The sequence below is a fragment of the Dromaius novaehollandiae genome, chromosome 9 (assembly GCF_036370855.1).
Source record: "Dromaius novaehollandiae isolate bDroNov1 chromosome 9, bDroNov1.hap1, whole genome shotgun sequence".
Classification (NCBI taxonomy): domain Eukaryota; kingdom Metazoa; phylum Chordata; class Aves; order Casuariiformes; family Dromaiidae; genus Dromaius; species Dromaius novaehollandiae.
This window is the reverse complement of record NC_088106.1, coordinates 21,491,048-21,517,315: the sequence shown is the minus strand read 5'-3', so window position 1 is coordinate 21,517,315 and position 26,268 is coordinate 21,491,048. Positions and strand designations below refer to the sequence as shown.

The following is a 26,268-nucleotide window of genomic DNA, read 5'->3' as shown; positions in this document are numbered from 1 at the left end:
GGATGTCCGACTTCACCTTGGACCCATCAGAATGGATGCAAGTATTTTTTCAGTCAAATATACTGCACAAGATATAGCTTACAGATTCAATTCAAACACGGAAAGTCAGAGTAAACATATATCTTTGGTAGTGGTACAAGAAACCTAGCTACATTGTATAATTAATATTACTGCCAAATATTACTGAAGGAGACAAAACAGCGAGGAAGCTGCATGTTGGGTTGATGGTGCCCAGGGAGGGTGGTGAAAGCGGGTGCAGAGGGGAAAGGCAGCCAAGGCGAGTGCTCGCTGGGAGAAGGAGGCACCTGATTTGAAACATGGCTGGGTGCAACACAGCACACGGGAGAACTCGGCCGAGAGGAAAGTAAAAACATCAACTTATTATATGAATGTGACTCATTAAAGATTTGCAATTTAGCTGTTACAGGTGTAATTAAGACCCAAGCCAAAGGAAACTTGAGTCCATCTTGTACAAACAAATATGCCACAAAGGAGGATAGCTGGATTACTATTTCCAGAAGCAAAGCAGCAATTTCTAACAATATTGAGGCCAAATAAAGCTAGTATCAGTATTTACTAGTTATTGTTGCTTTAACATTATTGGGGATGTGCTGTAAAATTACTCTGCGGTCTTGAACTGTGACCTTGAGATTTCTTGAATTACATACCAGGTTAGGGGTGACATCAAGGCCCTCTTTTCAAAACCCACGGAAGGTTAGCTAGCGGGACAGAAGAGAAATATAGTGCAGGTCCCTCCAATACAAGCTTTTTTATCAGCACAGCCTGCGTGGGCTCATATTAAATATTTCATCGGTTCACACAAGTTCCTTAAAGGTCATAGTTACTGTTCCAGAAGAACAACTCGGAAAGCAATTAAACATCTTCATGTGCTAATGTGTTCAAACTACATGGCTTTGAGAACAACACAAATACAATGCCACAGCACCAAAGATAGTTTGATGAGGCTTAGATTTTTTTACACATTTTTGTGTTATTCTTTAGCTCATTCTTCCAGGCTCCTGGATAACTGTGCTGTCTGTGATTACACCAGAAATGAATCTGGCTCAGGCGGTCAAGACAAATGAGTCTTTGTAGCTTGTTGCAGTGATGCTGAAGCTGGAATAAATTTCATTAACCAGCAATCAGACACCAAAATACAAGCAATGAGTTATTTCTTAGCTAGAAAATACGGATTTCGGGTATTACCTGTTTGATTGCAAGTAGTGATACAAGAGACAAGCTCTAAAGAAAATCTCCAGAGGAACAAGCATGAGGGCTTCGAATTGGATGTTTCATGCAGCAAACATGCACGCAAGGTTTGTGTCTCCTTTGCATTACACATACTGTCGCTGATGCAGTTCTCATTTCCCCAGCTCGGAAGGGAATAATGCCGAGGAAGGGAAATGCCAAGGGAGCCCAGAGCAATCATGCACAGGAAGAGATTAGCTACACGGGCAGCGTACATGGAAAGACGAGGGAAAGGGAACGATGCCAAAGGCTATCCGGCTCTGTGAAAAAAATCATTCACTTCTTAAATTCTCTCCCCTTCAGTGTGGTAAAGGGCACTTGTGAATAGATTTTTGGACCTGAGCCCGTAACTTTGCCTGACAGTTTTGCAAAGCTGATTTAAATACTATTGATGCTCTTCCGCAGTCTAACAGTTAACCAGAGGAAGTTCAGTTTTTGAGAGCCTTCTTGAGTATAAAGCCTGAACTAGTACAATTTTGTTGAAGTTGAGTAAGTCTACATTCATGACAGCTAAATTTTGCCCAGGGTCTTTAATAAGAATTCAAATGTAACTGTTGGGGTTTTTAAATATATATTTCAAAAATTTTAGCCATCCAAACTATGTACGGCAGTGCATCTTCTGTGTTTATTTTTATTCATAATCTAGGCTCTCCATCAGCTGTCTTCATGGTTTGGTAGCATGAAGGCCTGGAAGCCTACCAACACACATATATAAAACTTCCTTTTTGGTTTCCTTCAGTAGAGGGACAGATTTTTTTTTTTCTCTTCAAGTCACTAAAAAGTCACAGTGCATGCTAATTCAAGACAAATGTGAACACATGATATCTGAACAAGGGATGTGAGGCTACGGTTAAAGCAAGTGTACTAAAAAGGACTGTATACTAGGGGGCTTTGGTAGGAGAGATTGCTGGCAACCACTTGGAGAAAGTATTCTGTTACTGCTATGGTATTTTGGGCTGCAGACTGAAATGTTCAGAATGTGATCTGCTCAGACAGCTAAGTGTTATGGGGAGCAGTCCCTACGCCATGGCAACTAACATATGGCTTTTCATTGCTGCTAATAATCACACAACAGAAAGAAAAAGATGTAAAAAGGAGTATGTCCTTACATGCACAGACTGCAAATCTACAACTGCATTCTCCAAGGCTGTAACCAGAAGTTATGAGTTGTTGTATTGCCTATTTTCACCTCTCCTCTAATTGAAAACATGTGAATAAATTCTTGCAGATAGCCCATCTATTTTGCTGAACCACCTAGAGCTCAAGGATGCTGTTTACTACCAGCAAGGTACAAGTACAACAAAAGGCCAGGGGAAATTGGCTCAACACAGTTGTTTTTGACGGATATGAATGAATACCTTTTTGGCAAGGCCACAACACCCCCTTTCCAAATTAATGGATCCTTCAACACAAAGGCAGAAGAAATATGAGATACAGAGAGAGAGAGATAATTTGCTCACAAATTTCTGGGAAGGTTGTAGACACTTTCAGGATGAGCAGTACAATACTTGGCTGCTAGTCTGCTCTCAGGGGCATCACTTTTAGCAGTTCCTGCAGGACAGATACACACGATCAGTAGCTGACCCAGTCCTCAGCCCAGCATCAGGCCTGGGCACTGAGCTGGTTTTGGGAAGAAGGAAAAGCTATTCGCAGGTGAGGACCATGAGGACTTTCCAAACATGCTTCAGCTGAAGGTATCTCCTGCTTTCACAACAAGGCCCAGTCTCACAGGCTAGAGACCAGGAAAACAGCAGTCCAATTCTGTCCGAACTTATCTCTCCCCATTCACTCTATCCTTCTGCAACACAAAAAAGCTCTCTGAAACCAAAGAAACCTTGCTCCAACCACATTCACATACCAAAACTAGACCAGCTCTGCAGCCCCCATGGAAGGTGGCCTCTTGCTTGGGTGGGCCAGCGGGTGCTCAGCGTGGAGAGAACTGGCTGCGCTGTGCCAGGAGAGACTAGAATCACGGGCACCGAAGCAGGCAGGCAGACTGAGAAGGGGAGTAGCGTTATCTTCATTTTACACATAGCGCCCTGAGATACAGAAACATGGAGGGTGTTCTGCCTGTTATTAAACTGATGGTTACGCATGGAAATAACTGCTGCTCTCCAAAATTTTACGAACACATTATGCCAAAGGAAAGAAAAAGAATCACACCAGAAGCATGATATAAGCATATTCTAAATTTTCTGTCTTGCTTTCTGCACTCTTTCTTAGAAGGCTTCCGTTATCCAGCTAGCGATGACGAAGGTCACCGAGGACACATCGTGGACAACGGATTGCGAAGGGCAAGCAGTCCAATAACCTGCTTGCAAACTATCCTGATTTGAAAATTCTTTATCTAATCTAATCTAATCATGACAAATAGCCCTGAAAAACAGTAGAATCAATTCACTAACCAAACGAAGGCCTAGACTGATAATGATAAATTAAACTCCAGTCTAAATGTCCTTGTGGACCACGGTTTTTAGTCTGCAGATATTAATTTGAATTTTGGATAGCTTATCTGAATTGCATCTCCAAACTTTTTTGACAGTTGCTTATCTTTGCTACTAAAAATCATTAGATTATTTGTGTCATGTAATCAATAAGAAAAATAAAAGATACTAAAGCACTTTATTTGCGAATCTATCCGGTAATTCATGATTTCTACACCTAAAATCAGTATTTATATATATACATAGTGGAAAGCAAAAATATACAATTTTTAGATGATGTCATATTTATTCCTTATTCCATTTGCTTTAATTTTAGCTTCCTAATTCATCATTTCTAATGCCAAATTATTTGCATTCATATCAACAGCAGGCTTACATGGGCAAAATCTGCACAAAAATCAGAGTGGCACCGCATAGTAAGTGACATTTGTATTGATGGCTATGACAGTCGTGAACTCAAAATCCCATTACTTTCAGTTACTTCGTAGGTGTTACTAAATGCTCTGTCTGGCTGTGTAATTTATATGCTCATTTTTAAGGTAACTAAAACAGCACCATCGTCACCCTTTGGAGGGGTCCGTGCGCACGGTACCGACAGCAGCTCTCCTAAGGCAGGCCCGGGAAGCTGGGGCAGCCCGTGCCGCGAGCCGTGCTGCCTGGGCCCCGCAGCTGGCACTGCGCTGATCCTGCCTCGGAAACCGCCTGGGCTCCATCGCAAAGCTGAGCTGATGCGTGGAGCAAAGAAGAAGATGGGAGAAGGGCTACACCGCGTTTGTCAGCTCGACACCCTTCAGCGACGGTACCAGAAACTCAGCTGGTCCCTTCCAAAGCTCCCAGCGCCCGTGGGGAGACAGCGGCTGTTTTACATGCCGAGGAGCTGCGGCGCCTGGCCGGGGAGGCACGGCGGTTGTCACGCGAGCCCAAAGCTGCCCGGGGCATCCCGTGGGGCTGCGGCGGTGCCAGAGCCACGGACACGGGTCACGGTGGCTGCGATGATGGCACTGCGGACAGCAAATTAATAGCAACTTCATCTGCTGCACTGGGTCACGTTAGCCGCTACAGGATTACAGTGAAATAAATATTTGATTTGGTCCAGGAAATACAGAGGATTTTACGTGTGTGTTTCCACCACGTGAATGCTAAACCAAACCTTTCTACGCGGTTTACGCTCGGTGTATGCGCTTCACCTACTTCCCTTTTCCTAAGCCAGACCCTGAACAGCGTTTGACCAAAGAGGCTGTTTCTGAGCAAGGAGCTGGTCTCTCCACCAGGGAGCTCGCGCGCGAGTCACGAAGGCGCGTGGAAGGGCGAAGGGCGCGGGAGCGCAACGGGGAGGCCGATGGCACCCTGGGACACCGGCTGCAGCCTCCTGAGCTAGAGCCCTCAGAACGCCTGGGTTCAGTGCCTGCTCCCCACAACGCACGCCAGCCCGCGCGCCGCGTGAGAGGCGCTGCATGGGGGGAGCGGGGTGCACCTCTGCCTGACGACGAGCAGAAACTCGCCTTCGTCAGCGGGAGAGCGCTCTTCACAAGCCAGGTTCTCCTTAACTTCTCAGGGTTCGTCCTCAAACGTGAACTGCAAAATATTCTATGAAAAATAAACCTGGGAGCTAATGTAATTGTGCTGGTTAATAAAATTCATAGATTCATTGCACCTAAACCGATTACCACATTGCTGCTAACATCGCCACCGCTGTTCTTTCCTCTTAGATGGGCTGGACAGCCGTGGCCACAGACTGATCCCACACCAGCTGTGCCTGAGCGCCTTGGGTCGCCTGCTCTCAGCAGGCCTAGCACAGCAAAGTGTCTTTCAGCAGGATCAATCAGCCTAATAGAAGATACTGCTTTTACCCACAAATCACACCTCGTTAGGCAGTCACGGTTGTTGACCACCCCATTACTGTTCCTGGTCCGCTAAGAGCCATTCTGAGAAAGTCCTGGAGAAAGAGGCCCTCTCCTCTGGTCATTCTCCCAGCTGCTGTCCCCAGCCATGTCCCTAGCAAGGCTAGTGGCTGGGATGGCGCAAGCCCGGCTGCACCATGTGGAGCCCAGCCTGGCCGCACCGCGTGGTGTCCAGTCTGGATGGACCGTGCAATGTGCAGCCTGGCCCCAGCGCGTGGTGTCCAGTCTGGATGGACCGTGCAATATGCACCCTGGCCGCACCGCGTGGTGTCCAGTCTGGATGGACCGTGCAATGTGCAGCCTGGCCCCAGCGCGTGGTGTCCAGTCTGGATGGACCGTGCAATGTGGAGCCTGGCCGCACCGCGTGGTGTCCAGTCTGGATGGACCGTGCAATGTGCACCCTGGCCGCACCGCGTGGCGTCCAGTCTGGGCGCACTATTAAATGTCGAGCCGCACTGCGCCATGCGGTGTCCGGCAGCTGGGAAACGCGATGAGGAAGCTGCTGTGATCTCCAGGAACGCTTGCTGGCATCACCTCTAACATCCGCAGCACCAGCAACCACAGAAAAAAAAAAAAAAAAACCCTCCGTTAAAAAACAAACCGAGCAGCAGGGCCGGGGAAAGGCGCTCTCAAAACACGCGTTACTGAAACCCGGCCTGGGCGGGCGAGGCGGCGACAGGGCGGGGGGGGGCCGCGCCGCCCGGCCCCGCGCAGCGCAGCGCAGCGCCGCGGCGGGGAGCGCGGCTCGTCCCCGGGCGCGGCGGGGCCGCGGCAGCGCGGAGCCGGCGGCGGGATGGTGAGTGCCGCGGCCGGGGGGCGCTGCGGGCGGCGGGGGCCGGGCCGGGGGAGCCGGCGGCACCGCCCCGCACCGCCCCGCACCGCCCGCGGCTGGGCCCGCTGCGCCCGGGCTGCCGGTGCGGCGGGAGCGCTGCCCGGGCGGCTGGCGGCGGTGACTCCCGGGGGAGGCTGCGCCAGTCGCGGGGCGGAGAGCGGGAGCCGCGGGCAGAGCCCTGCTCGCCGCCCGGCCCTGCAGCGGGGCGCCGCGGTGGGGCTGGCCGGCAGCGGGTGCCTCGCCTCTGCTTGCTCAGCCTTTACCTGCAAGAGCGGGTGGGAAACGTTGGCTCCTCAGCGCGGCTAAAACGCCGAGCAAAAGGTTGCGCTTTTTGCTGAAAGATGTAATGATTGTCAGCCGCTGGTACTTTGTCTTTCGCGGTGTAAAATGAGCGGTGGAATCTTAAGTGCAATAAAATGGTAGGCGGGATTGCATCTGAAAGATCAGTACCTCTTCTCCATGCTCACGTATTTGCTTTTGCAGTATGGATTTATAAATACGTGCCTGAAGTCACTGGTGGTTGAAAAGTATGGTGAAGAAACATGGGAAAAATTAAGGTAATGTGTTCCCAATGAATGTAGAATATTGAAAGAAAATATGCAGGAATTTAGAAGCAGGGAATTACAGTTCCTCACTGGTGAATGGCTGCTGATGTGTATCTCAAGAAGTTACTAAAAGCAGCTAGGGGGGCAAAAGCTTTGCCGGCTAATTAAGGATGACATTTTTGTCTTGTGGACAATTGTACAACAGACTCACTGGCTCGCTGTGACAATATTGGAAAGTAATTACAGTGAATAGATGTCACCCTTGATTTGAAGGCAATTCATTCCAGCACCTTCAGAAAAGCAGCTAAATATATCATCTTCTCAGTTTTCACCTTTCCTTTATGAGGCCTGTGGAATTTTCCAGGAGACAGAGACATACAAATGAAATACACAATGAGACCAAGGCACATAAATATAACAGACATTGAAGCCAGTGTAAAAATTCAGCAAATTTTTGGTCAAGACTATAGAGACCCAAGAGCCACATTGCACAATAAGCCAGTAGACTAGAACACTGACTAATGCTCTAATTCCTCTAGCACCCCACATTATGATGCCCTAATCCTTGATAAAATTTACCATAATGCCATAGTATATTAAAGTAACACTCTTAAACCATTAGTGGAAGTAGTGAGTTCCCATATCATGCTTGAAGGAATTTAAGGCATAGATTAATAGCAAAAAACACATAGTGAATGCCAGTTGGGTCACCCAAGCATGTTGTATGAACAGCATCTCTGAGACAAGAATGCTGTATTTTCTGTTGCAGACTCCAGGCTGGAGTTCAGGATACTTTTCTGACTTTTGAAGTGTACAAAGATGAGATTACCATGCAACTCATTGATAAAGCCTGCAAAATACTAGGTATGTGTCCCCACTCCACAAAAAGGAACCATCCTCACTCAAGCCTGAGGCTGCACCCCAGATTTTAGCCTCTTGCGTTCCTTGTCAGGTCCTCCCGGTGCTGCAAATTTTCCGCGTTCATTATTAATGCATTGCAAGCACTCCCAAGCGTTTCATGTTCATTAAGATACCTTTTTTTTTTGGCAGGTGTTCCCGCTGACATGGTTCTGAGGCAGTTTGGCGAGTATTTCTTTGAATTTTGTAAACGTTCAGGCTATGACCACATGCTGAGAACGCTGGGTGGAAACCTCTATGAGTTCATAGAGAACCTGGATGCGCTGCACAGCTACCTGTCCCTTTCTTACCAGGCAAGTTCAAGTCGTGAGCACTGAGCAGCTGTGGCTGGGCTCTGCCAGAGTCTGTAACACAAGGAACAGCCTCCCAGGGGCGTGAATAACAACAGAAAAAGAGGCTGTAACAAGCTCTCCTGTGTTCTGAGACTAATTACTGCTATATATTAGGACAATTATTACAATAGTTTCTCTGAGTAATCCTCAGCACTAGATAGTATTCAGTACTTTGGCTCTAATGCCCAGTAGATTTTCCCTCCCAGGTGAGCATATTTCATTTCCACTTACTCCTATTACTTACGGTTGGTTATTTTGTTAAGATACAGGATGCTTTTGTACAAATGGAATTCACCAGTATTCCTCATCAGGAAAAGATATTTAAGTTTTGTTTTTGTTTGTTCTTTCCTCAGGAGATGAACGCACCATCTTTTAGAGTTGAGAAGAATGAAGATGGATCAATGCATTTACATTACTATTCAGACAGAAGAGGTCTGTGCCATATTGTGCCAGGTAATCAGCTGGAATACACAATACAGATCAGCTGGTAACGCAGTATAAATAGAGAAGCTAAACACGTATTTGCAGATATACTTTGCTCTGGTTTCAAAATCTTTTCAGGTGAGGATTGGCCGTGGTAGTGAAGCCTGGCTGAGTTTAGTCTTCAATCATCTGACCAACAGAGCTTGGTAGTCCCCTGACTGCCCAACCGCTTGTAGCTCCCGCTGACTTCATTAAGGTTTGCAATATGACAGCCCAGGCTGTAAGTGGCTGTTCCTACTGTAGGATTCCTAATACAGGAATGGAAGGAAAATTAAAGTTCATGGTGTATATTGTGTCTAACAGCTGATTAGTTCTCAGGAACTCATATTCCTTAAATTGCAATGAAGTAGAAATTGTATTTAATTTGAAGACGTACACTACAAATATATTATGGACATTTCCTGTAGCGCATGCAGTGTTGCAAAACCACTACTGGACTCTGCACAACACTGAATTTTACTCTGATATTTGTAGGAGTAAAAGTCTTTATTCTAAGTTTGAGGGAAACCCTACAATTGTACTTGTGCAAGGGTCAAACAGGTACAAGTCTGTAAGGGATGCTCATATGCATTTCTTTCACAGATGCTTCTGAATTAAAAGTGTATCAAAGCTTTACCTTCTATCAAAGCTCATTTCATACTCCTGTCGAAACACAGAACTATCTGGATTTTCGGACAGAGATTTTCGTGTCACTGTCATTGTCCAGTAGCGTGCCTAATAGCTAAGCAGAAAGGAAAGCACTGTTCATGCATCTTCACGAAATACTTTCTCTCAAGAGAAAATTTTCCACAACTACTAAAATAGGAGATTGTTATGGTAGAACTCTGTAATGTGAAGAAAGTATTTCCTTTTAGACCCCCTGCACTTTTTAGATTAATGGAAATTCATATTAGTGTTAGGTATGACTATTAGGACACATCCTTCAAATATCCTGCTGAGCTTTTCCCAGTGAAAATAAGCATTTGGCATCAGACAAATCAAAAGAGACAGTTACTTTAAAGCCTATCTTCTACACACGTATTCTTTTCATGGGAATGTAGTAGAAATGGCATAGGTACCAGCATGTTGCATTTTTCTTCCCGAGCTGCTTGGAATATTGAGTTCTGAAGCAGTGGAATTCCATTGAGGGCTCGCTAGGAATTGTCTGAACTGGTGCACAGCATCAGAAAAATACGTGAAAAGGGAACGGTTTTGTTCTTGGCAATATTTTGTCTTTTGTTTGTCCTTCAGGAATCATTGGTGCAGCAGCCCTGGATTTTTTTAACATTGATATTTCAATGGAAATAGTCAATCAGACCGAAGAGGAAGAAAGAACTGGGAAAAAAGAACATATTGTTTTCCTTGTCACTCAAAACCCTGTATTTTCATACAAAGAAAGAAAGAAAATTTCTTCCTCACCTCAATATTTTGCTGCCTCTGAAAATCAAATCAAGAACCAACTGAATAAAGAGGTATTTTAATAGTCATTGTCATTATATCATTAAAATATCTCTAAAATAAAATGCACTTGAATTTCCCCTTGGATTTATTCCACAGGACCTTGAAAAAGCCAATACAGTTAGAGACAGAGGAAGCCCTGTTTGTCCTGTCAAGAAAAGTCACTGGAAAACAATCAGAGGAATAATTACACTGGGAAAAGGTGAGAGATCGTTCAGAGGGAGCTTGTCATTGTTTATGAGTCTTTTCAATAAGAAAGTCAATAAGCCCCGCTCACACCCCCCCCATCCATTTGAAGTCACCATTCATATTTCCTCTGCATCTTTTCAAAATATTTCTGGTGAAGTTTCTTTTGGTTAGACATGGTAATCGTAAAACCTGCCGGTAATAGTATGCTTACTAATTACAGATACTTAAATGGAACATGACTAGTCACTTTTGTCTCTTAAATATGAGGTTTTTTTCTGAAAAGTTGTTTTCTGTAAAAGTTTCCAATGTGCAGTACATTTGCTACTTCTGTGTCATGTTAGGTGGCCTAAGCTGATGAATTAGGAGAGTGTTTTTTAACCTGGTAACTGCTAATCTTTTCCGAAGTTGCCAACTGTTGTAAAATTCTGAAAGCCAAATTACACCCTCTGCTACCGAAAAATCTACTGCCAATCTCGTAGTCTCTGCTTCTACCTCCTGGGAACACGGGAAGTATGGTTACCAGTGCTGTTCTTGCTGGGATCTTTTGATTCCTCTGGAGGAATCAGAGTCCAGCTCAACATGACACTGCTGTCTGCATTCTGGAAGGGGTGAAAAACTGAGCCTGACACCACCCAGTGTAAACCTGAATGCATTGTAAGAGCAGATACACTGAATAAGAAATATACCCTAAAAAATTGATTTCAAATATAAGACTGTTATTAAAAATCCCTCAAACTTCTAACAGCACTACACAGACTAAGAAAATGCTAGGAGTTATGAAGAGCCTGAATTTCAAAGATGATAAACCCATGCTGATGTCCATTGAAGCCATAGGAGCCAGGCTCTGGGAGTTGGGGCCTAAATTCTTAATCTTTATCACCATTCTCTGTTCATCCAGGCCTCCTGGGTGACTTGAGCAGCTGTTACCAAACAGCATTTACCCGAGTGACTGTAATAGCCACCTTCTAGTGGCAGATTTGTGGAAAGAGATCCTTGAAATAATCAGCCATGTGATCATTGTGGATTACCAGAAAATGCTAGTTTATACCGTGAGATCAAAGGATTGAGGTACCTAGGTCAGATAGGTGCTTTTGACTGTTTTACCTATTTTATTCTGGATATGTATCACAAAAATATATATTCACTAGAAAGCATAAATTTCCCTGTAGACATTGTGACTGCTTTTCAAAAAACTCAGGGTAAGTAAAATAAAAGCTTTCCCCTTTGTGCTATGGACTGAAATTCTTTGTATAGGAGACTGAAACCCAGATCTTAAAAATAAGAGTGGACACCTACTTCTGAGGACGTTAACCTGTGCCCCTGTGCTTTATCTCCAGAAGTGTTCTTAAATAGCTGGCATATTAAATGCCACTTCTGTGTACATTTTTATGGGGTATGGCTGTGCTGTATTGCTGTGATATCTATAAATGCACAGAACAGCGCTATCTGCAGTCATTCATATATTCTCATTGTTTCCACATAATGTCACACATTCAAGGCTTTTTATTTTTTTTGTGGTGAAATTTTAAATTCTCAACCAAATCAAACTGGCTGTGTGATCAGCTGTGTGTTAAAGTCCAGAGCATTTAGCACAGATCTCTGGATCCCTGCATTACTTACAGTCTTCCCTCACTGTAATCTAGAGTCCTGGCAGACTGAGTGCTACAGTGATTCTGATTAGTTTTATGAGGCACAACCGGATTAAAAAGCACACATTTGTCTTGCTACAGGCAAACTCCTGAGAGGATTTGATCCTGTTTATCCCAAGAGTCTCTGGATTGACCCAAAAACATTTTGCAATGGACTTCCTTTTCATATGGTTTTTGACAAAGAGGTAGGGGAAGCGCATGGTAAGGGCTTTTAATTTGCATAAACCATATAGTTATTTTCCTCTGTGTTGACTGTCCGACAATTCTCTGTTGTGTGTGTTGCTGTCTCCTTCCTCCACTTTCTTTCCCCTAGGTAATCTGCAGTTATAGCATAAATAGTAAACTACTGATTTTTTCGTACTCAATCCTGCATGATCTGACACTGTTGCCAAATGAGGAAGAGGGGAGATAGCACAGCAACCCTGAAACACGATACAGATTCTCTGTACTTTTCTCCAGAGTTGCTGTGACATTGATACTCCATAGGGAGGAGTGAGATGATGGAAAAGAGTGAAAAAGCTTGGTGAGCCTCAATCATTTTTTGCTAGACCATTAGCAAGCATGTTGAAAATTACCCCCTGCATTATCAGCCTACAGTGTATTGCCAGAAGACAGCGTACTTGCGTCTTCTTCCTTCAGTACTATATTGAACTGTGCTGGGATCAGCAGTGTTATATTAGACCTACACAAACATAACCAAGAATAAGGAGCAGATTTGGGTTTTTTTTTTAACAATTGATAGTGAACAGCATTTAGATAATAAGATTCCTTCCTGCAGGCTGTGTCTTGCTATGAAGGACCCTCATTCAGAGCTTTGAGGTAATATAAGACAGAAACATTGCTCAGAAATAAGCCATGTAGCGCAGCAAGGCTGGTAGCTGCTTCAGCCTTTAGTACTTGTATAAACAGTGGTCAGCTATAACTTGGCCTGAACCCAAACAAGCTATGAATTATAACACATTGTCCACATTTTCTTTTTAAGCTCAGAGTGAAACAAGCTGGGGTGAGCATTCAGAAGATTGTTCCTGGCCTTCAGACCGTGGGCATCTGCCTGGATCACTATTTCAGTATCATTCACCCAGAAGTACCCTTCACCATCTCTAGCATTCAGAAATTTATCAACAGCCAATTTGTTTTCCAGACTAGGAGGGAGATGATGCCAAAGTCATGGCAGCAACGGCCAATGCTAGAGCTGAGAGGTACTTCACTGTTTTCAGTAACATAAGTGTTCATATTAAATCAAGAGTGATGCTGGATTTGAAGTAATGCATTTCTATGGACTCCTAGCTTCACATAAGTCCTATAAGTGGCCTTTTCTTCATGCAGTGAAGAGAAGATTAGATGGTTCTGTTTATAGAAACATTACCTTAAGGTGGTCATAGACAAATTCTGATATTACTTGCCAGATATTGAAGGCTTTCAGTCAGTAATAACAACAACATTCCCATTTGAAAGGCTTAGAAATACAGTGTTTTTCTAATGCTGCAAAACCCACATCTTTGCAGGTTTCCCGAGTAATGGGGGCAAGGCCAAGGGAGGGTAAGATCATTTTCTGAGCCACGTCTAGCCTTGGCAACTCACAGAATAATTAACCAGCTCTCCTGGACTCCTTTTCTTTCTAGGAGCCTATCTTATAGGAATCTTCCAGACAAATCCTCAAACAGGCCAAAGTTTGCTCTCCTGAAGTCCAGGGCTGTGATCCATTTTACCTTGTTCCCTTCTCAGGATCCTGAACTCTACCATCTCATGGTCCCTGCAGCCAAGGCTACCCCCAGCCTTCACATCCCCAGCCAGTTCTTCCTTGTTGGTACATACCTGGTCCAGCAGAGCGCTCCCATCATCAGCTCCTTGATCACCTACCTATATCAGGAAAATCAACTGCATCCGTGTATCAGTGCGCTCCAGAAATATCCCAGCTTGCTTGTGCTGTGTTGTCCTTTCAGCAGATATGGGGCTGGTTCAAGTCCCCCATGAATGTGAGGCTTCTTCCAGTATTCTTAAAAAGGCCACATCTACTTTTTCTTCCTGATCGGGTGGTCCGTAGTAGACACCCACCACAGCATTACCCACATTGGCCTGCGCTCTAATCCTAACTCATCAACTCTCAGCTGCTTCATCATCTCTCCCTGGGCAGAGCTCCATGCATTCCCGCTGCTGTCTCACACAAAAGACAACTCCATCTCCTCCTCACCCTCCCAGCCTGTCCTTCCTAAAGCGCTTGTATCCGTCCGTTGCGGTGCTCCAGTCACGTGAGTTACCTACCATGTTTCTCTGATCCAAAAGAGATCACAGTCCTGCAGCTGCACACAGACTCTGCTGCTCCTGCTTGTGTCCCGTGCTGCACGCACTTGTATGCAGGTGCTTCAGGGAGGCACTCTGTCCTGCTGATCTCCCAGAAAACCCGTGAGAGTGTCCCCTCCCATCCTGCCCTGTGTATTAGTATTTGCAGAGGTTAGAACCAAAGAAATAACCTAAGCCACTAGGCTGGGACAATCTCTACAGCATGGCTGCTGCATTGCCACTGATTTTGGGTGGGAGTCTCACAGACAGTTGTCCGATGGATCCCCCGCACCCAGCCAAGGCCTTCTCCTTCACTGGGAATCGGTGGAAGGTGAAGGAAGACCAGGTTACCCACAGAGTTAGTGTTTGCTCTTGGAACCACCAGGGTAAGCATGGAGGTGCCCTGGGCTGTGTAAAAGTAGCTGTCTGGGTCTTACCTCCGCGTAACTCTAGAAATCAGCACCTGCACCTGAAACAGAATCACTTCTCTGCATTGCTAGGGGTTATCTTTGATAAAGAAGTCACGTCTTTGTGCGTGTGCAACATTTTAAAAGCAGCCAGCTAGCACAGGCAACACCAGTTCGCAGACCTTGGATAACATCTTTGGCACATAAAGAAAATAATTAAAGCACTGGGTGAGCAATCCAGCAATGCACAACAGAACACATCACTCCTGCCAGCAGGCAGTTCCAGTTCCGCTGGGCAAAGGGGTGGGAAGGGGGAAGTATTAAACACAAATTCCTGATGAAATTTCTACAGCTGGAGAAAAGCATTGTCTTCCCCTATGAGTCCATGCATTTTGATTTCAAAAATGTGAATACATTATTCAAACCTTAATTTACACCTTTGAGGGGAGTAACTTGCTACTGGCTGGTTTTCAAATGTGGGTAAGAAAATACAATAGTTAACCAGTTTTTTATTTTTTGTAGTCACATTTTCAGATTCTGGTTTCCATCTTCTTTTCCCTCTCTAATGCTACAGAGGAGTTTACCAGTTAAAATTATTGCAACTATAAAGAGATTTTATTTGCTTAATTTTTATTGAGAGGAATGAGTATGGAATGATTCTCTGCTTCATGTAATTAACTGTAATGACATTTGTCTGAAAAGGGTTTTTTTTAACTTCAATTTTATATCTCTGAACTATATAATATGACCTAATTTTCCCCTTCTCTCCTTTACATGATGATTGTCAAATCTGGTATTCCCTAGATTCAGAAAAAATTAAGAGTTTAGGGGACTTTGAATAAAATTGATCTTAATAAAACAAGGAACTTCAAACAGTCGGAGGTAAAATTCTACCTCCTCTTATTCACTCAGGTTTAATTCCCATGGTGTCTATTATGTCACAAGCCTGTTAATTTTCAAGCTATTCATCCAGTTTCCCCAGGAGTGAGATGGGGGGGGAGGAAGAAAGAGGTAGGAATTCCTAGACTGCTGTTCAGAAACCAAGGATACTTACGAAGCAAATAAAGGAAAGAAAAATGAAATCCAAAAAGACCACCACCACCCCCAAAGAACAAACAAAACCCAACCCCATGCCAAAAATTCCCTATGCCTTTCAGGCATTTTTTACCTGCTTACTTGTATGATCACAGTGATTGGAAGCTCCAGATGCCACAGAAGGGAGGTTTTGCCGTTGGCTTCACTGGGGCCACATTTCACCCGCTGTAAAATTTAACTTTAAATGTTTCACTTAATCATTCTGAAATCTTTTTATTTGCCCAGTACACCTCATCCAAGCAAGTCCACCTTTACTTACAGGAAAAATTCCTCTGATAACCATGACCCTAGGAAGAGCCACTGTTCTTAGAACTGATCTGTTAATATGAACAGCAGCAATATTGAGCGTCATGTGAAAGTCCAGGCTGCTGAACGTGCTCACCAATAACTGTTTTAAACAGGCCAGATGATCTGGATGGAGCCCCTGCAGTGCATGCTCTACCTCTGCTCCCCTTTGCTTCGCACTTTGCATGAGCTGGAAGAGCGACAGATGCACATTGCAGACATTGCCCCCCATGACGTGACCAGGGATTTGATTCTGCTCAATCAGCAGCGACTGGCGGAGATGGAGCTCTCTAACCAGCTGGAGAGGAAGAAGGAGGAGCTGCGGATACTCTCGAAGCACCTGGAAGAAGAAAAGAAAAAGACTGAAGCTCTGCTCTATGCCATGCTTCCTCAGCACGTGGCCAACCAGCTAAAGGAGGGGAAGCGAGTTGAGGCAGGTGAATGGACAGGTTTCGCTCGTGATGCACGATTCATGCACCAGGTGTAGTGGTGTTGGGGAGATGGGGGCAGTGGTACAGCCTGGCCATCGTCACCTGCCCTGGAGTAGATTTGCTGCTTGATGACAGTCACAGGTAGTAGAGAGCAGGACCGCAGTCCCTTCATGTTGTTGATGACAAGACTTAGGCTATTCTGTCAATCGAAGCTTTGGAAGCTCTTTGCCACTATTGATTCCCAGGAGCTTAAAGGTGGTAGCAGCTGCCCATCCAGGGACAAAACTCAGTGTTTTAACAGCAAACCAAGCTTTTGTTTTTGACCTGGGTAAACAGGGAAATGAGGGCTGAAAAATAAAAGAACTAAAGAAATTGGTCTTTCCTAGAAAATTCTAAGTTCTTCTTGCTATCTATAAACCTAGCATTGTGATTCCAGAAAACATCTACCTTAAGGACAGCACCTAAGAATATGCTTTACCCCCCTTCACTAAGTCCCTATGAAGTTGCAGATAAACAGCTAAGGATGTCCTGAGTGTGGACAGACATATGCATGCATCAGATGTCTAAATTGTTCAAGATGTGCTATGATCCTCATATTTAGTACACTCTTATACCAACATCTCTCCATCCACATCCCTATGTGAATATTACAACTGAATAGTCATGTGTCCTAAAAGAATGACAAGAAAGAAGTCTTTAGAAACAAATTTCAAAGAGATGTTGTGAATGCCCAGCTGTTACAGTTACTTACTACTGACCCATTCTGCTTACAGGGGAGTTCAGAGAGTGCACCATACTGTTCAGCGATGTTGTGACCTTCACCAACATTTGTGCCCAATGTGAGCCTATTCAGATAGTCCTCATGTTGAATTCGATGTACCTACTATTTGACAGACTGACTACGGTGCATGACGTGTACAAGGTATGTACTGATTGATAAAGGCTGTAGAAATAGTTTGGAAACAGGGTGTTTTGTTTTGTTTTGTTTTACTGCACTTACTCTCCATCCCCCTTCCGCAGCTTCTGGAGAAACTGTAAAGTGTTGGCTGTTTGTAGTAGCCACACAGAGAAACTACATACTTGCTTTTCTTTTTATTTTGTGTTTAGTTAAAGGGATGACATGTGGTTTTGCTATGGAGACTAACAAACATGCAGAGGTGTGATTAAATGTTTAAAAGACTGGAGCAGGAATGTAACTTCTAGCATGGGCTAGCGTCTCTTTTCACAACACTGATATCAGGATGGCTGTTCTTTGATACATCTCTCTTTCTCTGCTCTCAAAGCCCACGCAACACAACAAGATATGCTAGTTTATGAACCAGTTTGACTAATTTTCTTTGCTCCTTTAGTCCAACCTGTTGTAAAATAGGTCACTGTATCATTAAGTATCTCCTTTGGTGGAAAATAGCCTTATAAAAAACATCTGGTTAGCAGACAAACTTTGTTTTGATTCATGGAGATTTAGACGATCACATAGATCTGCCTCCTGGCTCCAGAGAGGATTGATTATATCTACACTGTGATGTGTGATCCTTTGCTAGAAGGATCAGAGCCCTGGCTGACATTAAAAAAAAAAAAAAAAAAAAAAAAAAAAAAAAAGACGTCATTAACATCTCCAGAGCTACCCGGATTTGAGCAGCTGAAGAGCAGGTCCTAAATTTGTATCTGTCCCCAACATATTAAATATTTAGGTAGGCAGAAATAGTGAAGGTTGAAATCCAAATCTCGTTCATTCCTTGCTCGGGCAAGACTTGCAGTTCAGGCTGCAACAATTTGTACTGGGAAATCAGAAGAATTTCTGCCTTGGCAAGGAAACTATTCAATAATTAAAGGATCCAGGATTTGGCACCGAGATTTTAGGGTAAATTAGCATCCCATTCTATCTAAATCATACATCATGAGTAAATTATCTGTCACTACAATAATCTCCTTTTGACGCCCGTATATAACTCCCATTAATATGAAGGTGGTTATTAGGGTCGAGGGCGGGAGGACAAGATTACTTTTCCAGGGATTCTAGAAGGAAATGAAATATTGAAACTGATCAAAGAAACTTGGTCCAAGCTCATAAATGTCTGAAGTTATGAATAAATCTCATTAAATTATATCTCCCACCACAGCCTAAAAATAATTAGAGTATCTATTTGCATGAGTACCTTTTTACAGTTATTTTTAAGTTGTTATGGAAGATTACTGGCATTACTATGCACTAGGTTATTTCGCTAGAAGATGTGTGCAGGAACACATTTTGCAAGACTAACATGCTGAACTGTTTAAAGTCTCTATATTAATGAACAATTCAAAGACTGAACGTTGTTCCCACTCTCTTACTGATGTTCATTTTTTTTAAGAAATCCAGTAAATCCAGTTTAAACTGATCTCTCATTTACTGATGGTGAATGGAACAACGAAGCCTCATAAGAGCAGTTTAGAAAATTTCCGTGCTATATAACAGTCTTGTACAGTGAATTTTAAACATTCAAGAGTTCCCTGTTTCAAGCAGGCCTATTCTATTCCCAGTATAATCCCTAGTTATTGGGCCAAATCCCCAAGCATTTCTCAGGTGCCGTGCCATTCATCCTAAGGAGCCTGGCTGCCTCAAGGAGCACTAACCCTTCAGAATTTGACTTAAACATGCTGCAGCATGTTGTGGGAAAACAGCTGATTTTAAGGAAGGATGTTCATAAATAGTTTAGCTCACACTTTGCATTCGCTGACATCCTAACCTTAGAGATTCTTAACCTTTATGTGAACCACTTAATAATCATCACCAGTGAATAGATGCCCTTGATTTATTAGGATTTTTTTTTTAAAGAAATATGCTTTTAACATCACCTGTGAATTGGAGAGAACTCATTAATAGCATTGAGCTCTGCAGTTACCTCCTGGCTCAGGAGTCTGTGCTTGGGGATGGTCCTTTGCACAGACGTCTGCCCTGGTTAAGTGGCAGGCAAGAACCTTGACACTTGCTCAGCATCCCCGACTCCTTAGGGCCTCTCACACTGATAACTCAAGTGGGTCAAGTAAGCAGGGACAGAACTCATTGACATTTCTTGTGTGGAGTTGAGGAACAGCTCCTGCCTCAAGGAAAATCACACACACCAGAGCTTCTCGGTGATTGTGAACATCTTTTAGAAAGAAGAGAGAGTAGCTACAGGTAAGGAGAGCCACAGGCAGCAAAGCACTAACCTGAACGGCATACAGATGACATACTCATACGTGTTTCCCTCTCAATTAAAGGTGGAGACGATTGGAGATGCCTATATGGTAGTCGGTGGGGTCCCTGTGCCCGTATCCTCTCATGCAGAGCGGGTTGCTAACTTTGGCTTGGGTATGATAATAGCCGCAAAAGGAGTAAAGAACCCAGTTTCTGGGAATCCTATTCAAGTAAGTTGTTAACACAAAGATGTACGTATGATTGTTTGCTCTGTGGGTTGGGCTTCTGGTTAACGCATTGCAGTAGGACTTTAAAGAGCTCCTTTTGACTCGTCTATGACCTTGGGCAAGGCCCACATGGGTGCACTTTTCACAAAGAGCCTCTCTCTGTGGGTATTTGGTATTTTATGGGTGCCCAGTGTTGTGTTAGGATGAACTTTTAGGTGGCCAGGGAGTATTAAGAATGATGTTAAATAACAAGTGATGTTTTTGGGGGGTGTTTTATGTCTCTGTAAAGATTAGAGTTGGGATCCATACAGGTCCTGTCTTGGCTGGAGTTGTTGGAGAAAAGATGCCTCGTTATTGCTTATTTGGAGACACAGTGAATATAGCCTCCCGGATGGAGAGTCATGGTGTCCCCAGTAAAATTCATCTAAGCTCCAGTGCCTATCAGTGAGTAGCTGTGATGAAATCTTCTTGTTAAAAGCTGTGCTAAAAAACACTGCCTTGGACAGCTGCAGCTTTCAGATATAGATGATGCTGTCTTTTGTCGCTGATTTGTGCAGCTACTTATAAAGAAAATCTGTGCTGGCAAAGAATTTTATTTGTTCCGATTATTTCAGTATCAGCTGTTTTGGGGCACACAAAGAAGGTGGCGATGAGCAATAGCCAACATGGGTTTACTAAGGGTAAATCATGCCTGACAACCTGATTGCCTTCTAAGATGAAATGAGAAGTAATTTTGTCTAACTGATATTGCCTGCCTCAATTGTTTATTTACTGGTCAATAAGAAGCTTCTACCATACTGAACTATTTGATGGTATTTTATCCACTGGTTTTGGATCAGGCTGTATGGGTAAAACTTTATAAAAGTAAAGCAGGCTTGAATAAACAATCAGAACAAATCCTCTTGGTTTTTCATGGTCAATACTGTCGTTTCTCCCTACCTCTTCTGATTTTAATGCTTAGATAATAGCTCTTCTAAAGTACTAGTATCATTTTTGCTTCTGATATTTTAGATGCCTAAAATACAAGAATTTTGAGATGACTGAAAGAGGAGAAATAGAAGTGAAAGGCAAAGGGAAAATGCACACCTACTTCCTGGTTAGGAATAAAACTGCGACTGAGAATGAGATTATGGGAAGGCCAGTGAAAGAGTCAGATTCTGGTCATGAATCTGTTCAGTCCTTTGAAGAGGGCAGGACTGAAACAATACCAAGTTCTCATCAGTCAGGTAGAGTCAACCTGGCATATCTTTTCCTCCTTGAACAAATGAATGTTAATACAATTCAATTAAATATCCTTTTCTGTTGTTCTTTCAGTTATGCAGGCTCAGCCAGGGAAGAACCAGCCAACAGCCATTGCAATGAAGTATACTGATGGTCCCACAGATGCACAAAACAGCCGCAAAGGAAGAAATCAAGCAAAAATTGCAGATTTAACAGGTAGTTACTTAGTTATCGCCTAGAAAAGATAACATAACTAGGAAGTAACTTGAAGATCTTGAAGCTTCACTATATTCCTCTTCTGAATAACCACTGTTTTACTCAAGCCAGCAATTCACACCAATGTATCCACATTGGTTAAATTAACCATCCTGTGCATTGTTTAGAGCCAAACACATTCACCTTCAGACCAGTCCCTGGTCTCGCACTTGCATTAAAAGGAAGCAAGCTGGCACAGCTGTACAACTCCAGAGTTCTGGTAATGCAAACAGAACTGATAAACAGGCAGTTTTCACGTGGGCAGGCCCAATTGTTCATGTTCACATCTTTTCCTAGAAAATCTGCCCTTATTATTTGTAGATGTGGGGAAGGCCTTGTAGACTCAAGCCTGAGGGAGAGGGACCTCCTTGGTTATGCAGCCTGTCAGTCCTCAGGCTGATCTCCTGCAGGATTAGGACGATTTATTGCCCTGCCCATGCTCTGTAATCAAAGTTCACTCTCCTTTGAGTTAGCTGATACTGAAAGATAACGAATTTGATGCCGTAACAGTCTAATCTATTCCAACAAGCCTTACAATGCTATTTGCATACATATTTTAGCATTTTATACAGATTTAAAATGTTCTCACTGATTACAAGAAAATATTTTACTCCCTTCCCTCCTACCTGCTCAGACATAGCTAATCTGCTATACTGTGTGCTGACAAACAGAAACCTCTATGGTCATTAAAAACTCACACTGAAGGAGTGTTTCCTTTCAGGCAAAACTTATGATTCCAAAAGCTATGGGAGTCTCCATGGCAACCAGCATTCAGATGACGATCCTTGTCCTCTAAACCGGGAACGAGTCAAACCAGCTACTGAAGAGCCACAGATTAGAGATGTCCGCTCTAATTTTTGCAATTTACTCTAAGTTTCTGACTTATGTTAAACAGAGCCATTTTATTATGATTTACTACATTTTGCTGTTGTGGGACTGATTTTGTATATCAAGCAGCACATGCTATTGTAAAAAAAAAAAAAAGGGAAAAAATGCATTTCATCACAGTTTTCAAGAAAAAGAAAACAATGGAGCATAATTCTTTTTTTAATCATGCTACATGTGCCATATAACGCTCCTACTGGAGAATGAAAACACTACAAGATGGTTGGAGATGTATTTTTCAGCCTCTGCCTTGTCTTTGAAACACCTGATGTAAAAATCACTTCTTAGTATCTCATGCAGCAATTGAGAAAGAGGTGACTCATACAACTAGAAATATTCCTACTCAAATGCGCATTTGCAATAAAAGAAACTTTCCCTGAAGCAACCATCTATCTTGTCTTCATCACAACCAACAGCTTCCCTAAGTAAGGTCAGCAGAATTTGATCTACATTACAACTATGATGACCATTGAATCTCTTAACAAGTCTTTTGTTGGGTAAAGGCATTGTGTAGTAGAACTGCAGGCTAGATTTAGATCTAATACAACCTCTATTTTCCATCACGAATAGAGAATATTGTGTACTTCATAGCACATAACTGTTAGAAAACAATGTGCACTCTTTGAGCCAGCTATCCATGCTGTACTTAGAAGATTTTAGAAGGAAATGCATATTTAGCATCAAATTCATCATAGTACTGAAGGCCAGTTCAAGCTGCCTATGAACCACTTCAGACCTTCAATGTAGGTTTCAGTTTATTTCTCATATTCCTTCCCCAGCTAAACAAAAGTAAGATTTCAGAACTACAGAAGGAGCATGTCACTGCTGAAATTAATGCCGTTAACATCGTTTAAAATAAGTGTTAAAGATCAACATCACTTACCTGGTATCAGAGGCTCCTTAGATGAATGAATGACTTCCATTCTGATATATTATTAATCAGTAATGGCAGAGCAAAACTGGAGTTCAGCTGCAGGGATTTAAGATTTAGGAGCAAGAATACAATGGATATAAAGATTGTGGACAGCGTGGCACATCATAAATTGTCCTCTCATTCCTATGAATCCAGCTTGGAGTCGATGGATTGTACTGTATGCTGGAGGAGTTTGACATTAAGTGCACCCTACACTGATGATCTTTGGGTATGGATTCATCATCTAAGGATGTGAACAGAAGACTCAATTGAACTTGGAGCAAGAACTCACTGGAGATGATATTGTCACTCCTCTGTTACAGTCTGGAGCATCACATTTCCACCTCAGTATCTGCAGGAAGAGTGAAGCTCGTCTTTAAACACCAGGCAGAGAGGTAAGACTGATGAAAGGCATCTCATCCTCTCTGTAGTAGAACAAGATGAAATTTCACCTGGTTGAAAGTCCTTTTTAAAGCTCTGAGACAGTAGCTCCTTTGGCTGGGTGCTCTTTGACGCTGTCCATGTCAGCAAGTAGTGCAGACCAAAGGAGAAGGATATGCAGAGTGTTGATTTCCACCCTACAAGAATTTCGGAGTGTTTTCTAGAGTGGTCCCATACACTGAGTATCTGTTAGGTTTTGTAGCACATTAGGAGTACATTTTCTGACTTAGTCTCATCCAGAAGAGGTTGGTTCATGTGCTTTGAGATGACTCCGCAATGTGAACCAAAGCATGGTAAGTGGGGGCGATTAGGAAATTCACTTCAGAAGTGTACTCCTGATCCTGACTAAAATGCTAATGTAGACGTACCATTTAATGGTTTAATGTCAGCACTTTCCACAATGCAACTGAGCAATACCATTCTGGAAGAGTGAAGCTTTATGACTGTCAAGATTTTTATTTTTTATTTTATTTTTTTAAAGTTCAGGATATTGTTATCTGGGAAATATTCATTATTTTGGAGACGTATCTCTGATATCTGCTGTAGGGCAAAGATGTGTCTAAGCCTAACTATTTTTAAGCTGAGCGTTAAGGTTTTAGATGTTTGATTGTGTGCCACCCTTAGACGCACATCTAAACTTCACATTCGGCCCTAGTAATTCCTCCCAGAGGAGTCCTCCCTCCTCCTTCCAGAGCTCACGGCTCTGCACTTGCATATTGTGGCCGCAGCTTTATAAAAACTTTCCTAAAGAGAGAGAGTGCCCGATTTCTCTCTCACTCACAGTGGCATAAATCTAAAGTAGCAGTTAAATCAGTGCTATTCTACTGATTTAAGCTGAGAATTAACTCTGACAAGACAATTTTGTCTGCAGCCCAGAGGCTCATTTCACTACTCGTGACTAGTCATGCTAGTAGAACATGTCTTAGCAAATGTCAGTGATAGACTCGCTCTTTGTCTGCCTTTGCTGTGGAGACAGGCAGCCCCCTGTGCCCACGCGCGGTGAGACAGAGGACTATCTCCGGTGGCCAGTGCTAATGCGGGAGGGAGCCTCTCGCTGCCTCACCTCCTCTCACAGGCTCTTACCTGCGTGGTTGATCATCACTGACCAGCTCTCCCACAGGAAGGATTTCCAGTTGGAAACACTGTGCAGCTCCAACAGGTTCCTCGCCTGGCCATCAGCGTTTAGGATCAAGTATGTATTCCAGTGTGGTTTTAGGTGGAAGCCCAGGGCTCCCCTGTGAGCCTGTGTAGATCTCTTTGGGAGGAAGAAAAAAAAGGACCATGGCTTAATTGCCACCTGAATCTCTCCTCCCAAATTTTAACACTTGCTTTGCTTATACCTGCCCATTTTGCACTGAACAGTCTATGAATGTTTGGTACTGGAATGTTTTAATTGCCAGCAAATGCTCCATGGTAACCTGTTTTATGCTGTACTTTGGTGAAATTGATGTGATCAGTGGTTTCTCTGTGGCCTCTGCTACGTCCCATTTTCCTGCTTCTGTCCTGGAGATGCAGAGCTAGGTCACACCTGCACAACTGTTTAAAAAATAAATGTGCCTGAGTATCATCATGTGTTCTTAAAACTAGGCACTGCTAAAGACAGAAATGATGCAAAAATATCATTCAGAAATAAATCCTTCCATTAATATACTGACTCCCATTTTCAATGACTACTTTGAGTCTTTTCCCTTCCACATTTTTTGTTCTTCTTCCTTATGCCTATTCAGGAATTCCTTAAGAATGTTTTACCTCTAATAAACGTCAAGTGAGTTTTATTTCTTGGCCTTACACAAAGTTGTTTGTATTTTTGTGCTATTGGGATCAAGAGCCCACTGCACTTAACATTGTCATGTGCTTAGTAAGACACAGTCCTCGTCTCAGAGACCGTACTATCTACACTGAATTGACATGGGTGGGAGAATATAATTCTCACTGTTGCTCAGTGGAAGTGGAGGCTTAGAGAACATAGAAGTGGAGATTTTTTTTTTCAAAGCTGTCTAGAGCATATGGATACTCAAATCCCATTAAAGCTGGTTTTCAAGTGCAACTTTTGAAAAGTGCTTGAATGCCTTAAAGACCTAGGAGCCAGATTTTTCAAAGACATTTGGTGTTACTGTGTTAAGGGAAATTAACTGGATTTAGGTAATTAACTGAACATATATGTAGTGTCTAGTTTTTGACAACGAAGCTTTCATTAAAACATTTTAAAAATAAGTTCCCTGTAAATACCTTCTAAAATGAGCTGCTCAGTAAACTTTCCAAGCTGTAACCTTATTTGCTGGAATAGCCATCCACTGCAAACAAATGAAATTCAGTTCTCTCTGCTGGGCAAGTATCTGTGGACTTATTCTTTGAGTTATTCGTTACCACTACTTCTAACATTACAAAGCAACTCTGTGCAAACCCAAGCTGAAAATAAGATCTGCAAATAAATAGTAGTGAAATTGAAATTTCACTTCATTAGTGAGAATATATTAAAAATACACTTAAATGTACAAAACATCTTGAATTTCAAAATCAAAAACAGAGCACATTTTTATAAGCGTGCACAAGATCACTGAAAATCAGTAAGGAAGTTTCTTTCCAGCAGGTCTCTGTTTTTGCTTTGGAAGGCTCCAGAAAAGTATGTTGTCTAAGAGCAGGCAATGAGATGAAATTCTTCCTGAAAATTATTGATACAAACACCTGCTGTT

General features: G+C 43.0%; 1 protein-coding gene across 1 annotated transcript; it reads left to right on the top strand.

Annotated features, from left to right (window-relative positions):
• The first annotated feature begins 6,333 nt into the window (after window positions 1-6,333).
• On the top strand, window positions 6,334-25,342 carry LOC112988883 (guanylate cyclase soluble subunit beta-2-like). The gene is made up of 16 exons (XM_064516909.1): window positions 6,334-6,389; window positions 6,909-6,982; window positions 7,740-7,834; window positions 8,021-8,181; window positions 8,574-8,673; window positions 9,934-10,154; window positions 10,240-10,342; window positions 12,060-12,163; window positions 12,961-13,177; window positions 16,162-16,482; window positions 17,250-17,398; window positions 19,717-19,863; window positions 20,150-20,304; window positions 20,872-21,086; window positions 21,175-21,297; window positions 22,058-25,342. Exons 1-16 carry the CDS (start codon window positions 6,387-6,389, stop codon window positions 22,207-22,209), a joined length of 2,340 nt encoding a protein of 779 aa, XP_064372979.1. The 5' UTR covers window positions 6,334-6,386; the 3' UTR covers window positions 22,210-25,342.
• The last annotated feature ends 926 nt before the right edge of the window (window positions 25,343-26,268 follow it).

Coding starts and splice junctions, on each gene's coding strand:
- LOC112988883 (XM_064516909.1), top strand. Junction 10,343..12,059: donor AATAATTACACTGGGAAAAG/GTGAGAGATCGT, acceptor GTCTTGCTACAG/GCAAACTCCTGAGAGGATTT. Junction 21,087..21,174: donor ACCAAGTTCTCATCAGTCAG/GTAGAGTCAACC, acceptor TTGTTCTTTCAG/TTATGCAGGCTCAGCCAGGG.